This window comes from Bufo bufo, chromosome 3 (genome assembly GCF_905171765.1).
Source record: "Bufo bufo chromosome 3, aBufBuf1.1, whole genome shotgun sequence".
Lineage (NCBI taxonomy): Eukaryota > Metazoa > Chordata > Amphibia > Anura > Bufonidae > Bufo > Bufo bufo.
Window position 1 is genome coordinate 674,521,980 of NC_053391.1, and position 16,009 is coordinate 674,537,988.

A 16,009-nucleotide genomic window follows, 5' to 3' on the forward strand; every position below is an offset into this window, starting at 1 on the left:
GAGGTTGGGCAGAGACACACAGCATTATAAATCATGATAGTGCCGTCCGCTCAGAGTTCACTACAGGTATTCACTCTCCTGCTCGTCTGTGTGGCCATTCATTGCGCAGCGATATTGTGAGTATTTTAGTGTAAATGACTGCGGTTTTACGTTGAGTATTTTTGGCCGCACATCTACAGGTGCGTTTCCTCCATTTTGTAGGGACAGGTAACGCAACTCTGCAGTGTGTCGTTGCTAGGGAAGCCCTGCCTAGTAACAGTATACCTGAGGTCTCAGATTACCGCTGACACTGGGATTTGTCATACACCTGGTATAGCTCCTGGCTGGTCCTGACTCTCATCCACATGTATTTATGGCTCAGCCGAGCATGCATGTCCAGTCCACCCCAGTACAGATGATATCATTTCCTCCCATCATCTTCTGATCTGGTGACGTATACGTATAGTCGCCGGCGTCTTCTCTCCGGATCTGCCGGCAGCGCCCCCTCGATGGCCGAGCCCTCCCCTGGTGCAGTCAGCAGGTCCTTGCCCTGTGCGGTTCCCATGATCTCTTCAGTTCTGCCTCGGTGCCCCCATCGCCCGCACTGATATGGAGCCGCTGGTGTTTACCCTGCGAGCTGAACCTCTCCGTTACCTTTCACACGCAGATCAATGTCCCCTGCAGCCGTGTGGACATTGCTGACCTCATGTGTGTTTGCTCTGGCTTTGCAAAAGCAGTACTGCGTCCACCTGGTAAATGGTACTCGCCAGTCAATCAATTGGACCTGGGCGTGCCAAAGGGTGAGTTAGGAGGTGTATAATTCAATATCTTCTGGTCACTCAGCCCTGGACGTCCTCCTCTCGTCTGTTGCTTTTGTTTCGGGGTACGAAGAAGGGCTCTGCTGCATCTTCTCAGACCATTGCTGGATGGATCAGACAGGCTATTTACTTAGCATACTCCTCCAAGGGGAATGTTCCGGTCCTCGCGGTTCGGAGCTCGCTCTACTAGATCAGCCTCCACTTCGTGGGCAGAGAGGGCCTCCGCTTATATAGCGCAGATTTGTAGGGCTGCCACCAGGAGTTCCCCACGTACTTTTTTCAGACACTACACACTTCAGCTGCCTTCTAATAAAAGGCCTGGCATTTGGCCGTAAGGTGCTCCAAGCTGTTGTCCCGCCCATAGACGAAGGGGAACAATGGGATAACACTTACCGGTAATCGGTTTTCTTTGAGCCTATGACAGCACCCGGCTGATTCCCTTCCCCTAGCAAAAAAATTAATAAAAAGTTTATATGTAGAAATAATTAGATTATTGCAATATGATGTTCCTTAGTTCTTGGAAAAAGACTGGAGGTAGAGGGGATGGACCCTCTTTTAAAGCGGTTCTGGTTCCTGTTTCCTGTCCTGAGGAGGCGGCGGCGGTCTCCCCAGGGGGTGCTGTCATAGGCTCCAAGAAAACCGATTACCGATAAGTGTAATCCCATTTTTTCTGGACGTAGAATACTGATGATCCACCCTCGGGATAGGTAATCGATTAACTGATCGGTAGTGGTCCGACTCTCTGCACTCCCACCGATCAGCTGTTTGAAGAGAATGCAGAGCTTCGGTCTCCTCCTACACCTGTGATGTCATCTGTCACATGGCCTATTTGCCGCTCAGTGCCGTTCTTGTAAATGCAATACCAATCACAGCCACTATACAGTTTATGGCGCTACACAGCACTACACAATTATGATGAGCTGTGAGGAGGCTGCAGCGCTCTCACGAGCACTGCAGCCTCTTCAGACAGCTCATCAGCGGGGGTGTCTGCAGTCTGACCCCCACCCATCTGAGGATAGGCCTTTAATATTGAGCTCTGGGAAGACTCTTTTAAAGGGATTATCTACAAATTCATTTTTTGTAATATTCTCAGTGGGTCAAAACTGCCGTCGGTGTTGGTGTTCTGAGGCGGCTCTGGTCCCCACCGCTCTCCAGTCCTGGTTTGACACGTTGAAAAGACCCGCTCAGCCAATCGCTGACTATGGCAGGTCACCGCTGTGGCTAGAGACTGGATGAGCAAGCATTTTCTGGGTGTTGAGCCAGTACCGGGACCTGAAGAGCAGTGGAACTTCAGTGATGGGGAATCTGTAAGGGGGCAGGGGGGTACGGCTTCTGTTTTCTTTTTAACCCACTGAGTCCTGTGCCCTCCTATTCCTGTCAGCTGCAGATCTGCCATTCCCAAAGGTCCTCTTTTGCCATCCAAGATGGCCGTGCTGCATCTCCGACTTCCTGGTGCACCCTATGTAGTTGGTTGTCAAAGACACTTTCTGCTGCCCTCTGGACCACCTATGTACAGTGTGCACCCGCATGAACCCAAGCTGTGCCGAAAAAAGTGAACAAGGCCCGATGCAGCCATGTCAAAATAGTAATGCAAATTTTGGGAGGCTACACAGAAAAAAAAAAAGCTCTTAACAAAAAGCCCAGAGTCCTGGTCCAGAGAGCCCCCCCCCACAAGTCTGTTTTTGCCTCCAGGAGACCCAGAAGGTGTCAGAACTGAAGAGACGTCCTTGAGCGGAGCCAGTCTTTATCATTACATAGTCATGAAAATAGCCCCAAGGTTGGGGGCCAGCAGCCATATTGTGGTGGTTTGGCCCCTGAGATGCACCCCTCCCCCTGCGGTGTATGTCCTGCAGCCGTGAGGTTACGGGTCACGTGAGACGCGCAGGAAGTACATCCGTTATGTGATGTCACACTGCCGGCACGGTGGAGGCCTCCTCCCAGGTTTCGGTCCATCGAGCTTTCATTAGTCCCTCACGTGGATGTGAATGTTTCTCTCCGAGCAGATGGTTTTAAGCCGTCCTCGTCGGAGGCTTGGCAGCCGGCGCTTCCGCTGGAGACGACTGGGGCTGCTCTCTGGCAAACATTGCAAATGTTTACTGAAATAAGTGGGATTGCAGATAGGACTTAAAGGGATATTCTCATCTCAGGATAGTAGTCCGCATTCTGTATGTGAACGCACACGCCGATGCAGTGACGGGTGTAAGTTCATGCATGAAGCAATCGCCCTAAAAAATGTAATGGGGCAGATTTACTAATCGTAACCAGATTGATCACCGTGCCTCAGCCGGGTGAAGAATGTGGGGCACAGAGACACTTTGGGGCAGATTTTTCATAGATTTTTATACCAGTCCATCATATCGCCTAATTTATGAAGGTGTGCGTGGTCCGTGCTTCTATACAGAAATCTATGGCAACTCCGACATGTAGACTTCAGTATTAAAGGGGTCCTCTCACTTCAGCAAATGGCATTTATGTTGAGAAAGCTAATACAAGGCACTTACTAATGTATTGTGATTGTCCATATTGCCTCCTTTGGTTGGATTCATTTTTCCATCGCATTATACACTGCTTGTTTCCATGGTTACAGACCACCCTGCAATCCAGCAGCGGTGGTCGTGCTAGCGTACTATAGAAAAAAGCACCAGCCTATGTGCGCTCCCACGGTCCAGGCCTCCAGAGGGGCCAGTGCTTTTTCCTATAGTGTGCAAGCACGGCCACCGCTGCTGGATTGCAGGGTGGTCATAACCATAGAAACAAGCAGTGTATGATGCGATGGAAAAATGAATCCAGCCAGCAAAGGAGGCAACATGGAGCATCACAATACATTAGTAAGTGCCTTGTATTAACTTCCTCTACATAATAAATGCCACTTGCTGAAGTGAGAGGACCCCTTTAACTTACGCCTGGCGTAAAAGATAAATGTGCTGAGGCGCCCCCTTTTCAGAAAGTAGCGTAGAAACAGAGTTTTGGACAATTTGTTGCAACTGGTATTTTTAAAAGTTGCAAAAGCGAGGTTTGCCATTTTTTTAATGTCAAAAATGTGTTGTGGGAGGAATGATGAATCTGATCCCTGAACTGGAGTATTGTATTGGATTCCCCCAGCATACGTGGATCAGACTGCCGCTCTGGGTATTGCACACAGAAGTCACTGCCGGAATACTGTTGGGAAATACTTCCACGTAGACCAGCCCGGAGAATGTGATGACATCATCTGTGTGGTGATAGGACGTGACAGATCAGGAGACTGGTAGCCAAAGGGGCAGATTTGCCTACAGGTGGAGGAGCCGCCGCCCATAAGAACGGTCCAAATTCCACTCTCGTTTTTATAGTACATATGAATACAAGTGGTGGGCAAGTCTTTAGCTTTTCCTTTTTTTTTTTTTTTTTTTGATTAAAAATAAATCTGTCAGCAGTTTTGACCATGCGAAACTGCTGACCCATCAAGGCAGGGGCTGGGAAAAGCAAGGCTAATGTACCTTTTTGTAGAGCTTTTATCAGGAGTAGTGTGACTATGAACCCATATACTGGGTGATTCTGCTCCTTCAAGTGCCCAGACATAGCCCCTCCCCTCTGCTGAGTGACAGGTGCAGCATCCAACCCGGAGACAACTAGAGCTGTCACTTGGGACAGGAGGGAGGGGCTGTGAAGCAGCTCAATGTAGAGAGCTTATCTCGGTGGAGCGCCTCCTCCTGGGCACTTGAAGGAGCAGAATTTGGAAGAAAAAAAATTCTTATTCACGCCACTCCTGATTTGTAAAAGAAAAAAAATTCCTGCTCTTTCCAGCCGCTCTCTAGCATGTTCAAAACTGCTGACGGACTCCCTTTAATCTTTTCAAAGTGCCTAGAAATTTGTCTCTTAAAAAAAAAACAAAAACAAAAAAAAACTTTTTTTATAAAAAGATTAAAGGAAATAATAGAAAATAAACTGCTCGCCTCCTCCATCCCCTGCTGATCTGACACAGACGCCCCATTGGTCCCCCCAGTCTTTGTTTACAAGCAGCTGCAGCCCATCGGCGGCCTCAGTGGTCATGTGCCGCACTCCCGGTATCAGCATATATCCATTTAGGCCACTGATTGGCTGCAGCAGAGACCGTAGAGGGAGGCTAAAAAGAGCCGCTCTGATGACGTGTAGGCGGACATGTGTTACTGAGCATGTTCATTCCTTGATTTCCCACTGATGGCTAATGGGTGGGAGTGTTGAAAGTTGGACCCCCACAGATGTGGTATAGATGGTGTATCCTAAGGATTGGCCTTCATTTTTGTCATTCCCGAGAACCCCTTTTAAGGTTAGCTTCATATATGCCATGTGATCTACATCAAAGGGAGCAGATAGGTGGGCTTCTCTGGGTCCGGCATAGCCGGATATGGCAGCGTGACGCTAGATCCCCCATTGACTACAATGGGATGTGACGGAGGATCCCAGGACAAATGCTCGCCTTCAGTCGGACTACGTCGTGCACGTGGATCCCCGTCTTATCCCATTGTAGTCGAGACCAGTTATTTTAATTCTTAGAAAGTGCTTTTTAGGGATTATCTAAATATTATAATCTCAGTGCTAGAAATCCTGTAGAATTGAGCTTACGGCTTTAAAGGGTTAATGATGCCACGGCTTACTGAAATATTAAGGTTTTGTCGATCTCAGAACAGAACATGTTTTCCAGATGTCCCTGCAGCAGGGCTGGCCAGATATCCATGAGGCCTAAAATATCACTGCTTGAAAAGAGTCTCTTGCTGTCAGTGAATGTGTGTACTCCATGTGCTGAGCATCTGTCTGCGCTGAAATGTGCACCCACCGGCAGCTCCCTTTGTCCTGCAGAGTGCTAACGCTCTTCGTTTTGACCTTGGGATACAGTGATTGACGACCGCCCAGAGAGATGAAAACTTCTCATATTTGTCCAGATATTCCCATAAAAGTGATGGACGTTAACGGTATTGATGTGGTTTAGCGTGGGTGCTGACTGGTCACGAGTATTCGAGAATTTCTGATTTCTCACACATGGAGAGGGGCGATGGTTTGGTAATCTGCTGTGTGCTGGGACTTCCTGCTGGGAGAGGGGAAGAGAGGGCTGCTTTATTCAGGATTTGTGCTGTTGCAGGGACCTCTCACGGTGTCTTTTCGTGGATTAGTGTTGGGTGGTTGTGTAATGAGGTGACTATTGCTTAGTGGTCCCAGCTTGTGCATTATTATAAGGCACTTGGGGGGGGGGGGGGGCCTCTTCAGGTGCGGGTCCTCGCTCCAGGGCCCCTCTTTAGGTGCGGGGCTTCGTGGGGGCGCCCCGCTGCAGCACACAGACGGCGACACCTGTTTGCAGTTTTTTGCACCCCTTTACTTGAAGTCTGCTCAGTGCCCATGAAATCCTGTATGTCAGGCGAATGCTGGGGATACTTCTTCCATGACGCGTCTCCCTGTATCAGTCAGACACAGCCAGTGAGCCATCGCTTGTAATGGTTGTGGAATCTGATGTCTCCTGGCCAAAGATGATGGCGAACTACTGGAGAAGTAGAAGACGACGGCAGAGGTCTGACAGCCCGGAGCGATGATGTCAGCAGACGCGCTGATGAAATGTTTAGTTCCTTGTGGTTTCCTTTTTTGCCTCGGGGTGTGGGGGGGTTTGGTGCAGCGAGTTCATCTCACCCGTGTCTCGGGCGCCGATCCCTGTTTCTTGGAAGTTTTTTATTTTTGTAAATCTTCTTGCAAATTTTATAGTAAAATGGATGACAGAAATGGTGATTTTTAGGTTGTCTGGTTCTGCGTACTACCGCTTTTAGGTTTGGGATGCAGAAGGGGACCTGCCACGTGTCTGCCCATTCCTTGCGCTGTACACGGTGTGGCTCGTTGACACTGTTTCTGACAGGCCGGGCCCCCACCAGGTTAGGGCCGCTGTATTTAGTACTGCGTTTTTGTCTGTGTCTGGTAAAGTGATGGTGTTACTGGGAACGCTCCATTTTAGGGGTTGTCTGGCTTTGTGAAACTAAAACTTATATGGTTGGATAATGAAGAATCAAAATTTCTGCTTGCTGTCTGTGAATGGAATCATTCTGGTTGATATCCCAAGGCTTAAAACCTCTACAGACCTGGTGCCGAGAATTTGGTAGATTTGCTTCCAGTCTAGGCAGGCAGGACTCCAGGCTGATGTATTGTGCCTGTGCTGATACACTGTAGCAAAGTATCAGTAATGTATGTAGCTTATGGCAGGTTGTCCAGACTGAATGAGAGGCGTTTGGTCTGAATGGATGTGAATGCCCAATGGTCCTAGTCAGTGACAACAAGCAGGGATGTAGGTTGCGAATCACAGTGATAAAACGTTATATATCCTAAGCGGTCTATAGGAGACACAGAAAATGTGGACTCCTGTCTATCGGATTGTCACCTGTCTGATTCTGTGGACTGCCCCTTTAAGTGTCTGACCAATGCCGACATGTCTTCCCCCGTTTGCAGTCTCGCTCTATTGAACTCTATGGCTGCCTGCAAACGTTGCAGATTACGCAAGGTTCTTGCGTGAAAAACCGCAGCGTAACACAGTGCCAGCAAAGTGAATGGGATTAGACAAACGTCACGTAGCTTTGCTTTCTTCTTCCATGCCGATTAGAAATACCTGTCGGGTCTAAAAAACTAATTGTAGTTTAGATTTTAATACGTTCTTGTGATGTTTCAGATCTGATCCAGTGCACGAATGAGATGAACGTGAACATCCCGCAGCTGGCAGACACTTTATTTGAAAGGACGACCAACAGCAGCTGGGTGGTGGTCTTCAAGTCTCTCATCGCGACTCATCACCTTATGGTGTACGGCAATGAGGTAAGGGCGCTTTCTAGTTATACTGTGGATAAGTTGCACAGAGGCCTCGTTCTCAGGATCGCAGGGGGTCTATTCAGCCATTTTTTTTTTTCTGGGAGAATACAATGATGGCTTGATCCTGGGATAAATACCCGCTGGACCCAGTGATAAGTATGGAGACGGCACGCCAGTCCAATCATTATAGGGGGGCTGACAGGATGGAGCTCACTGTAGGGCCACTTGCAGACGAGCGTGTCTGGATTAGGTCCGGATGCGTTGCGAATGCGTTCAGTGAAAAATGTGCGATTTCGCAAACCAAGTCATTCAGTTTTGTATGCAATTGCATTCAGTTCGGTTTTTATCGCGCGGGTGCAATGCGATTCAATGCGTTTTGCACGCACGTGATGAAAACCTGAATGTTTACAAACAACATCTCTTAGCAACCATCCCTGAAAAACGCATCGCATCTGCACTTGCTGCGATTTTCACGCAGCCCCATTCACTTTTATGGGGCCAGGGTTGCGTGAGACTCACAGAATATAGAACATGCTGCGATTCTCACGCAATCCACAAGTGACGCGTGAAAACCAACGCACACGTACACAGCTCCATTGAAATGAAAGAGTCCGGATTCCGTGCGGGCGCAATGCGTTCGCATCACGCATTGCACCCGCGCGGAATACTCGCTTGGCTGCAAGGGGCCTGAGGCCTGTTTAAGTGATCCGGCTCAATGTTTCGGCAGGGAACGGCCTGCTTGACTCTCTGTATTCTGGGATTGCCGGAAGCCAACGCATCGCCGTCTGGCCCCATTCACTATAATGGGTGTCCGGTATCCGCACTTCTCCGGCAGGCTGCTCCACTGCTGGAACAAGTGTGTAACAAGCCTAAGACGCAGCTCTGATAGATGTGCATTCACTGGGGCCCTCCGCTGTTTTAATGGAGCGGTGCTCGAGCACGTGCACTACTACTCCATTTACTGTCTATGGGACTGATGGAGAGGTCATTGGTGGTCCATCCCCCGTTATCCCCTTGTGTATATTTGTGGGAGCAGTGCACGTTCTTCAGCGTCCCCTCCGGTACTCCGAGAACCCGTTACCAGCACGTCATGTTATTTGATGAGGTTTATGTCCTGTTCCATGAGGGCAGTCTCCAGCTTTCCCTGGTGTTGATTACTGTCGTCTGTTTCCTGCCCGATCCCAGGATGATCTACAATCCAGGCCTCTGCTCCGTCCCCCGCACTGTTTGTAGAAGGCACTTTGATGTTCGGGGCTCAGTTGTCAGTAAATTGAAAGCACACGAGGGTGAAGTTGTGGAGTTATTGTGCTGCGCGGCGTTCTCGGGGAAGTCGTCTGAACTTTTTGTTTGATTGGGGGATGTAAACAGGTCTGATCGAAGATGGCTGCCCCCACCCCTCCATCAAAAACAGCCTCCACTTCTGTGCAGTAAACAGCCTAAAGCAGTTGTCCACCGTGGAATGGGTGGAATAGTGCCGCTACCCCTTGTATAGCTGTCAGCTTGTTCCCCGTTCAGCTGACGGTTATTCCTCCTGGCTCGGCCATATACTTGCATGCTTGGTTTGGCTGAGTATGCATGTATTTTTAGGGGCCAGAAAGGAGAAAATGACTTTTGCTGGCTGCTTGTTTCCTTTCGCAGCAAGACTTGCCTAATTCTTCTTCTTTTACCCAACATCATCTGTTTGAGGAGAGTCGGGGGCCTCCCATACACAGGTTGGCCCCTCTGAGATCTGTTGGTTGGGTCGTCTGTCATCTGTGTGGGGGCCTTAAAGGATTTTCTCACAATACAAAATGTATTCCCTATACACGGGATAGGGGATGGGATGTGTATCTGATTGGTGGGGGTCATACGGCTTCACAAGAATGGGGTCCTGTACCCCCACGAATGAATGGAGAGGCAGCGGTCATGCTGGACCTGTCACTACATTCATATGGGGACACAAGACCTCCATTCTTATAATTGTGGGGGTCTCAGTGGTTGTACGCTACCGATCAGATATTGATCCCCAGAAGTTTGTACTGTGGGGAAAGCCCCTTTAAATAGGAGTTGGTGGGCAGCGTATGACCGCGTCTTTGTGACATTGTTTTTGGGTCAAACACAGAAGTAGATCCAAATAGAAGGAAAGCCTTCTCAAAAACTGCATCAAAATCCACCTTTGTGATTCCAGTCTCGGGCTCTGTTCACATTTTGTTTTGCGAACACTTACAGCTTATGCGCCAGGAAAGTTCCTGACGCCTATGCCAAACATAACCCCCATTTACCAACCCGGCGGGTGTTGGGGCGTGCACAGAAGAGCGCAGCAGACGGGTTACATATACACGGTATATACATGACATTTTTGCTGTACCTTTCCCTATTTCGGTGCTTGCGCTTACAGATCTCTTCTGCTTATGTAAGGCCTCCCTGCCGCCGACAGGTTTCACCTTTCACGTAGAGAATCAGCTGCTTGGTAAAACCCCGGGGGGCGAGTCCTCGAGTCTAGGAAACACCTGTCCATAGGCGATACATGAGCGAGCAAGATCTCTGCATTATCAGTAAATCTGCAGACAGCAGAGCGGCTGCTAAAAGATGTGCAGGGAGAGGTCTATAGACCGGTGGCCACTTACTGGTAGCATTTCCATTAGAGAGGATATTACGGTAAGCCGCTGATTGACAGTGTTCGCTAGTCTAGAGCCAAACCGTGATGTAGCAGTGTTATTGCTGTACTGCTCTGCTGTTCCTGAGGAGAGTGTATTTGCTGCGGCCTGGTTTTGCATCCCGAGTAGAAAATAATAGCAATTCAATTAAGTTTTTTTTTTCTGGGTGTTTAAAGGGCATCTGTCAGCAGATCTGTACCTATGACACTGGCTGACCTGTTACATGTGCACTTGGCAGCTGAAAATATCTGTGTTGGTCCCATGTTCCTATGTGCCCGCATTGCTGAGAAAAAGGAGGCTTTATTATATGCAAATGAGCCTCTAGGAGCAATGGGGGCGTCGCCATTACACCTAGAGGCTCTGCTCTCTGCAACTGCCGCCCCCTCTCCACTTTGACCCGGCCAGGCAGTGAAAACATCATCACTCCAGCCTGGCCCTGTCAATCAAAGTGCAGAGGGCTCAGCAGTTAAAGGAAGCGAAGCCTCTAGGTGTAATGGTAACGCCCCCGTTGCTCCTAGAGGCTCATTTGCATATAGTAAAACATCAGTTTTCTCAGCAATGCGGGCACATATGAACATGGGACCAACACAGACAGATGCCTTCAGCTGCCAAGCGCACATGTAACAGTTTCAGTTTCATAGGTACAAATCTTCTGACAGATGCCCTTTAAAGAGGATGTCCCATGAAAAAAAATTCTACATTATTAAAGCTTGCACCCGGATCTGAATACTTTTGTAATTGCAGGTCATTAAAAATTTTACATTGCCGCTGAGTTATTCACTGAAATCTGTCTGTATTGCGCCACCTGCTGTTTGCCCATTTTCTAAATTCTCTGTCCAGCTCCCTCTGGTTGACATACTCTGTTCCATCCGTCAGCTGCCCCCAGATGCAGTTGACATAAATTCCTTGACATAAATCTAGCGCAGCAATTGGAGCAATGAATGGGGAGATCTCTGGACGGAAGAGCCTGCAACGCGCACAAGCAAGTGCAGCACAGGCCTTGACCTATGTTCCGGTTTGGTCATCAATATCTGATGGATGGTGGTCTGACGCCCGTCACCCCCGCGGATCAGCTCTTTGAAGGGGGGCGTCCATCGGATAGTGGCTGTGCTTGATATTGCAGCAGCCCCATTCATTTGAAAGGAACTGAGCTGCGCCTAGGCCTAAGAAGAGGCCGCATCTATTGCCGAAACCAGGACCCCCGCTGATCTGATATTTATGACCTGTCCTGAGGATAGGCCATCAATATCAAAATCTCAAATGCCCCCTTTAATTATAAATTGACTAATGCAGAGGTGTAAAATGAGAGGAAGGAAACTATAGTCCAGAGATGCCTTCTGTGGGATTATGTTGTGGGCATTCCTTGTGTCCTGCGCAGGGAGGGAGAGGAGATAAGCTGCATCTATCGCTTATTGTGAAGGTGGGTCTTGGGTTATCTGTATTTAGATGTTATCTGTTGTAATTATGTCTGTGATGATAGTGAGATTATTGCTGACCCTGCCCTCAGTGTGCACAGCACAAAATGAAAATAGATTTCTGTATTTGCATGATCCTCTTATTTCAGGAGGCACCGCTTATCTCTAGTGGTCCAGTGGACTAGTCAGCTACCGCTCGCCTGCCCCCAGTATATGGGAGACTCAGTGTATCCTGAGTATTATTGTCGTCATGTGGCAGTGTGTGCCATCACTGGTGGGTAGGTAGCGGCCACAGGAGGTGCATGAGGTTCCTCTGTGCAGGACTGCCTCGGGACACCAGGGACTTTTTGCACACATTGTTTCCTCGTTTGTCGCCCTGGTGAAGCATTCACTATATATGTGCGGTCCCCTTCCTTATAGCCCATCGGAGGGGGGGGGGGGGGGGTGTGTGTCATTCTTCGCTTCATCTTTAGGCGTGGGGCAGAGTGAAATACGATCGGATCACATCTGCTGCTCCAGGTCAGGACTCCGATCATTACTCATTTGACAGTCTCTTCTTTTGTGTGGACACACCTCGCCAGTGTCTCGTGCATGGTTATTTATTCTCCTCGTGTAGTGAGAGAGTAGGTGGCGGCGTCAGTTTTCCGGAGGAGCGTACCCTGGGGGTGACAGAACCGGCTGCGCCCAGGGTGAACGCCGTTTTGTTGCTGCTGTAAATATTTAGTTTTTACGCTTTGCTTTTCTAAGAGAAGAAAACGTGAAGACGGGCAGGTGCGTCCAAAGCTAGGGCGTCATGTACTGTTAAAGGGACGGCCATAGTACACGCAGTGCATCTCCCTGCAGGTTAGGGGGTCTCTCCCCTCTGCGATTAGCTGTTGTGGAAAATTAATTGGGGATGAGCGAATCGACTTTGGATAAAACATCCGAAGTAGATTCGCTCATTCCTAGTGGAAATACTTGCGATGCCTACAGCCTGGACTAGACTCCATTTGCTAGCTTTGTTCTTTGCTCCTTTAAGGGGTTGTCCCAATATGACCTATCCAGACCCCCAATGTATCTCCTGACGGCCGCTGCACAGTGAATGTATGGCCGGTTACTAGGAGGTTCTGAAGTCATGGCTTCAATTCAAGTAGAAGTCACGGTGGGCTAATGGTGGCCATAACCCTTAATTAGCGGTCTGGTGCACCGCCATTTGGCTGCCATCTATTCCATTTGCCCCCTTTATACACATGGCTCTGGTCTCGGCAGAGCATGCATACGTTCTCAGTATGGTCTCAGACTAGTCTGGTGGCGGCTGTACCTCTCCCTTCACTTGTACCATCGTGACAGAGTTGCGACACCCCCATGGAAATGGTGGGTTTGGGCCGACTTTAGGCTGTGAGAATAATGTGGCGGTCTAGGCACTCTCTGGATGTTAGTAGACCCCCCTTATGTCTCTGACTCTCTTGTACTTTCTTTAAGACCTTTATGAATGGCCAGCAGTTTGCAACAAAGGTCCAGCTGGGTGTTACCAGTTGGGAGTGGGGGACGTCCTTGCACAGCCTGACACCGGCAGTACTGATTGGACAAAGGCAGAATGTGCAGGGACCCCCCCCCCTCCTCAGATGGTAACGCCCGGCTGGACCTTAATTTCAAACATTAGCTGGAATATTAAAGGAACAGCACAACAGAGTCATAGGAATAGATGCTCCAGAACTGTCTTTACAAAGGCAAGTAGTTGCTAAAACAGAAATGTCAGGGGAGGTGTCAGGTCCTTTAAGCCTCGCCCTGTAAAATTAACCCCTGTCGCTTCCAACTGTGGTCAGTGATTGTCTGAGTCGGCAGTCCCAGCCATTTGCAGCGTGTTGAGCCCAAGACTTAGAACTGGAGAGGAGACTTGGGCAGTGGAGAGGTTGGATTGTTATTATAGTCCACTCTAACCCCGTTTTCCTATTTAAACGAATCCCCGGAGAACCCCTTTAGTCACCGCCATTTGAGATATTTGCCCCCAGCAGTTCCTCCTTCATCTCTCTTTTCAGCCCTGTCTGTGTTTAGACATAAAATCTTCCTTGGCACCTGAAGCACGCGCCGTCTATGTGCCTGGACCTGCTGGGACCGAGGGGCAGGTTTTTCACGTTCCGTCTGTGTAAGATGCATGTTATTTAGCGGTACATGCGCCCGTCCTGCACAGAGCGTGTTCCCTGCGCTGGAGAACGGCTGTACATTCGCATACGTAGGACGGCCTCATCTCCGGCGCTGTACAGGATTAGGGTCCATTCACACGTCCGTATGTGTTTTGCGGATACGCAAAAAACTGACACCTGCAATGTGAGATCCGCAATTTGCAGACCTCACATCAGACCCTATAATAGAAAATACCTTTTCAGGTCCGCAATTCTGGACAAGAATAGGACATGTCCTATTTTTTTCAGAAACAGAATTGCGGATTCTGTAAAAACGGATCCCGAAATTTCGGATGCGGATCCCGGAAATGCGGATTCGCATCCGTTCCAGCCCCATTGAAAGTGAATAGGTCCGCAAATTGTGGAACGAATGCGGACCCAAATTACGGACGTGTGAATGGACCCTTATGGTGTCTCCTTCACTCTAGGTTTATTCCATCTCGGCAGATCCTTTCCACGGGCTCCATCAGGGGATTTGGATGTCATAGGGGTGGTCCTCCGTTCAGGAGCGCGCTCCGGCGGTGCACAGCCATACATTACATGGTCATTTATAGGGTTGCTGTGAAATACTGGATTTCCACAGTCTGTTCTGCCGTCAATCAAAGTCCAAACCTGCTCCAGGAAGCCACAAGGCAGGTTCTGCCGCGTGCACATTCCCTAAAGGGATTGACAGTCGGCTTCCAGATCACCTTTTCTTAAAGGGGTTTTCCAGGTCTTCTATATTGATGGCCAGGTCATCAGTATCTGTTCTATGGGGGTCCAACTTCCGGCACCCCCGCTGATCAGTTTAAAGAGGCCGCTCTGGCAGTCTTCCTAGGAAAATGATGTCATGTACATTGATCACATGGCCTATTCAAGTGAATGGGCCTGAGCTGCAGTCGTAGGGAAACGGAAGAAATGAGAGGTTGAGGGGTGGTCACTGGATATGTACCCAGGGGGGTGCCCAGAATATATGTAGTGGCAACTTGACTTGGGGATTTTTAGGAAAAAATGCTTAGTAGTGTGTTTGTATAAGAGAGGCTGCAGAGTGGTCCAGGTGTAGCCCAGATCCGAGCCGCTTCCGGAAGCGTGACTACATCTGAGATCCAGGCCATTTCTGGCCTGATCGAGAGCATGCGTTCCATGGCGGAGCGCAAGACCGGAAGTGACGGACCAGATCGTCACTTCTGGTTCTCGCTAGAAGATAACAGAAAACACTGTCTGTTAAGCCCCCTACTTCTCCCCTGTGGGCCACATATATCAGCATTGTCTATAAATCACATATTCAAATCATGCATATGCAAACAATTGATTTGCGTTCCAGTGTGGAACACACAACACAGGAAGTGACACTGCCCTGATGTCTCTTCCTCCTATTTAGATTCTGGAAGTGACACTGCCCTGATGTCACTTCCTCCCATTTGGATTCCCATAATTTTCCCGCCTTTCTTTTTCTTAGTGGGGCGCGTGCTTTCTGCAGAAGCTTAGTGGGGGGGGGGCGTGTGCTTTCTGCAGCAGCTTAGTGGGGGGGGGCGTGTGCTTTCTGCAGCAGCTTAGTGTGGGGGGGGGGGGCGTGTGCTTTCTGCAGCAGCTTAGTGGGGGGGGGCCGCGTGCTTTCTGCAGCAGCTTAGTGGGGGGGGGGGGGCCGCGTGCTTTCTGCAGCAGCTTAGTGGGGGGGGGCGCGTGCTTTCTGCAGCAGCTTAGTGGGGGGGGGTCGCGTGCTTTCTGCAGCAGCTTAGTGGGGGGGGTCGCGTGCTTTCTGCAGCAGCTTAGTGGGGGGGGCGCGTGCTTTCTGCAGCAGCTTAGTGGGGGGGGGGCGCGTGCTTTCTGCAGCAGCTTAGTGGGGGGGGGCACGTGCTTTCTGCAGCAGCTTAGCACGCGCCCCCCCACACTAAGCTGTTGCAGAAAGCACCCCCCCCACTAAGCTGCTGCAGAAAGCATGCGCCCCCCCCACTAAGCTGCTGCAGAAAGCACGCACCCCCCCACTATGCTGCTGCAGAAAGCACGCGCCCCCCCCCCACACTAAGCTGTTACAGAAAGCACCCCCCCCACTAAGCTGCTGCAGAAAGCATGCCCCCCCCCACTATGCTGCTGCAGAAAGCACGCACCCCCCCACCATGCTGCTGCAGAAAGCATGCACCCCCCCCTACTAAGCTGCTGCAGAATACACCCCCCCCACTAAGCTGCTACAGAAAGCACGCGCCCCCCCCCCCCCCACACACTTTCTG

General features: G+C 49.8%; 1 protein-coding gene across 12 annotated transcripts in view; it reads left to right on the top strand.

Annotated features, from left to right (window-relative positions):
* PICALM (phosphatidylinositol binding clathrin assembly protein) overlaps positions 1 to 16,009 on the top strand; it is a 74,648-nt gene that overhangs the window by 11,263 nt on the left and 47,376 nt on the right. For all 12 annotated transcript variants that reach the window (XM_040426378.1, XM_040426387.1, XM_040426376.1 and 9 more), the window contains exon 2: positions 7,453 to 7,595. In XM_040426378.1, coding sequence (XP_040282312.1) covers positions 7,453 to 7,595 — 143 coding nt within the window. The remainder of the gene's footprint in view (positions 1 to 7,452; positions 7,596 to 16,009) is intronic.